This window comes from Trachymyrmex septentrionalis, unplaced genomic scaffold (assembly GCF_001594115.1).
Source record: "Trachymyrmex septentrionalis isolate Tsep2-gDNA-1 unplaced genomic scaffold, Tsep1.0 scaffold31, whole genome shotgun sequence".
NCBI classification, from domain to species: Eukaryota; Metazoa; Arthropoda; class Insecta; order Hymenoptera; family Formicidae; genus Trachymyrmex; species Trachymyrmex septentrionalis.
The window spans coordinates 1,698,574-1,701,425 of record NW_017305474.1 but is presented as its reverse complement, the minus strand read 5'-3'; the positions used below and the strand labels follow the sequence as shown (position 1 = coordinate 1,701,425).

Sequence of the window (2,852 nt, the reverse complement as noted above, 5' to 3'; positions counted from 1 at the left end):
TATATATATATATATGCAGTTTTAGAACACTATCCACTTAACAAGTAAAAATACATGCAATATCAGGGCTAACAATAATTTACACTGCTACTACATTATTATTAAATTGATCTTTCAACAAAATATTTAACAGTTTTTAAATCAGGACGAAAATTGGAAAATTTCAATTTTCATATTGTAAGTCAAGAAAAATCATAAAATTTTGTCTGAAATCAGAGACAAGTTATGAGGGGAATTTTAGAATAAGAAATTTGTGACAACTCTGAAAACCCTTCATCTTTGCTTCATGCCTCTCGATCACATCTCCATAATTAGACTTGAAATGATGAACATGTAATATATTTAACGGTTATACGACAAGAGAGGGGATTTGATCGCCTTATTACATTTCATCTCGCGTAATTGAAATTAAGACGCCGCTGCACTTAAGGCGTCGCGACGCATCAGAAGGTACATTGCTTTTAATGGCTGCAGAAAAGCTGCAGCTTTGCATAACTGTTGTAAGATTTTTAATATGATTGATTTTTACCTTTAGAGTCTCATTAAATCTAAATGTAATAAACCGATGGTATTAGAGAATCTGACGATAGTTGCAAACTTTTTTTCTTGCACTGTTAGATATTAAAGGAACAGTGGTAACTCAGTGAGTTAAATGTAACATCTTATTATTTTAAATTTCCATATATGCCAAAATGTAAATCTTAAGCTATTTGTTTCAAAACAAACAATATTCATAATAACACTTAGTGAATAATAAATTAATGTATTTTCTTGAGTTAAATTGTTTAACTTCATTATTTCAGTTAAGTACATGACATATTAAATACGAGCAATGCCAGATCTATAGAAATGATTAAAAATAACTCAAATTGGATATAATTTGACATTATGAATTTAACAGTGCACTGAAGCAGAGAATTTTACAATGGTTGCAAAGCTTTTATCTGCTATAATCCTATAAATCCCGGAGATCCCAGAGGAATCAAAATTCGATCGATGTTCTAGATTTATATCTTGGTGCAGAAGTCTCCGCAGAAAATAAATTTTTGCCGCTGGAAAAACGGAAGCGAGATAGTAAACATCTCGACGGAGACACAACATGAGGGAATTCGAGCGGACGGGACGATAGTCTGAAGTGCAGAAGAAGAACGGTACTCGCAAGAGGGGCCGGAAGGCGAGACGTGATGACGGGAGGATGGAGATTCAAAAGAGAAGAAGAAAGGAAGAAACGGAGAAAAGAAGATCACTCGCTCGGGAGAGTCGGGAGTCGTTTTCTCAGATCTTGCTCCGCCGACTTCACGTTCGAGCGGTTGCAGTCGGTGCACAAAATTCCGAGAAGCGACGGCCCTTTACCTGGCCCGCCGCGAGGAGACGAGTTCTGCGATCGCGAGGAAACGAAAAAACAGGAGGGACACTCGAGACACAGACGGAGACGGACTTGCCACCAGATATCTCGGAATGGAATTCAATGACTGGAATCGAATCGTTCAAATGTTACGTATTCTTAACAATCCTTCGCATTCGTTTTATATGAGATATAATTAATTACAGTATCTCTCAGCTTAGAGTCGACTTGAGAAACATTTTTACCTTTGACAAATTCCAATTTTACGCGCTGCCTAAAATTTTCATAGGAAAAAGATAATATTTTTGCTTTACTTTTAGAAAAAAAAAACTGTACATACATAGATTTATAAATTTAACAAAGAAATATCACATTTTTTAATTTAAAAATTCATATATAAATTATTAACTAAAATTAATAATTAATAATCGATGTATGTATAATCTTCACTGATTCTCATTTAAGTAATGAAAACTTCTATTTTTACAATCACAATTGCTTATTTTTAACAATTAATACTTGATCTCTAGTACACGATTGGGTTATTCATGTCTTACATATTTCTTTTTTTTTTTTTAAACACTATATGCAAGAAATTAATTATAACGCTTACATACAATTTTTTTAATACACAACTTCACGAGCACTATCTAAAGATGACAAAGTGTATGTATATAAAAATGACTTAATAATTTTTTTTTTAATCTTGTAAAAGTGATAAAAATTAATCCGGGATCCATCGCACATGCTAACGACAAAACTTAGTATCAATAATATACGTAAACATATATAAAATTATATAAATCTATTCATGTATTCTACTGTTGTTTTCTCTTGTCCTGCATACTATTTATAAATAGAATGTCTTTTGACATTTTTCAAGCAAATCAGCAAAATTAACGATAAGGTAATCGTTATCTCTTGCCTTAAGTAAGAATAATGTGAATTTATACGTATTAGAATTGAAATACGTACGGAGATTCATTTTGTCGAATGCATTTATCTCTTTACAGCCTTCATGAACGTGAAATCCGGACGTCCTTTAAATGTCTCCTAGAAGTCGGAATTACGGAAGATCAGGATGTCCTACGCGTGTTACTCTTACGTGGAAAATTCACCCCCCATTCAACGAGACACCTTCAACGCTCGGCTCGGCTCTGCTCGGCAATCTCACAATCAGTTCAACTCGCTCGCTCCTTGTCGCTCTCGCTCGCTCTCCTCGGACTTCTCGCGCGCGCATTGCGCGACGCGCGACGCGCCACGCCGCGGAGGGAGCGAACTCGTTGGATATATACATGCACACGCGATATCATAGCGGCGAGCAGTCGACACGCGGCACTCGTACGAAACGGGTCTCCTCGTGCTCTCCTTCCCTCCTCCTGCAGCCGAAGGAGAGAAAGGAAGAAGAGAGACGGCAGTTAGCCAGGAAGAAAGACACAAGTATTTTAAGCTCGTCTCCTAAGCGAAATCTTCGAAACGGCAAAAATCGTCGAAAGGATCCGCTCTA

At 36.2% G+C, this 2,852-nt stretch overlaps 1 protein-coding gene across 1 annotated transcript; it reads left to right on the top strand.

Annotated features, from left to right (window-relative positions):
* Window positions 1-1,134: 1,134 nt before the first annotated feature.
* Window positions 1,135-2,846, top strand: LOC108749737. Its single transcript, XM_018488667.1, has 2 exons — window positions 1,135-1,494; window positions 2,359-2,846. Exons 1-2 carry the CDS (start codon window positions 1,196-1,198, stop codon window positions 2,765-2,767), a joined length of 708 nt encoding a protein of 235 aa, XP_018344169.1. The 5' UTR covers window positions 1,135-1,195; the 3' UTR covers window positions 2,768-2,846.
* Window positions 2,847-2,852: the final 6 nt, after the last annotated feature.

Coding starts and splice junctions, on each gene's coding strand:
- LOC108749737 (XM_018488667.1), top strand. CDS start 1,196: ATGGAGATTCAAAAGAGAAGAAGAAAGGAAGAAACGGAGAAAAGAAGA. Junction 1,495..2,358: donor GGAATCGAATCGTTCAAATG/TTACGTATTCTT, acceptor ATCTCTTTACAG/CCTTCATGAACGTGAAATCC.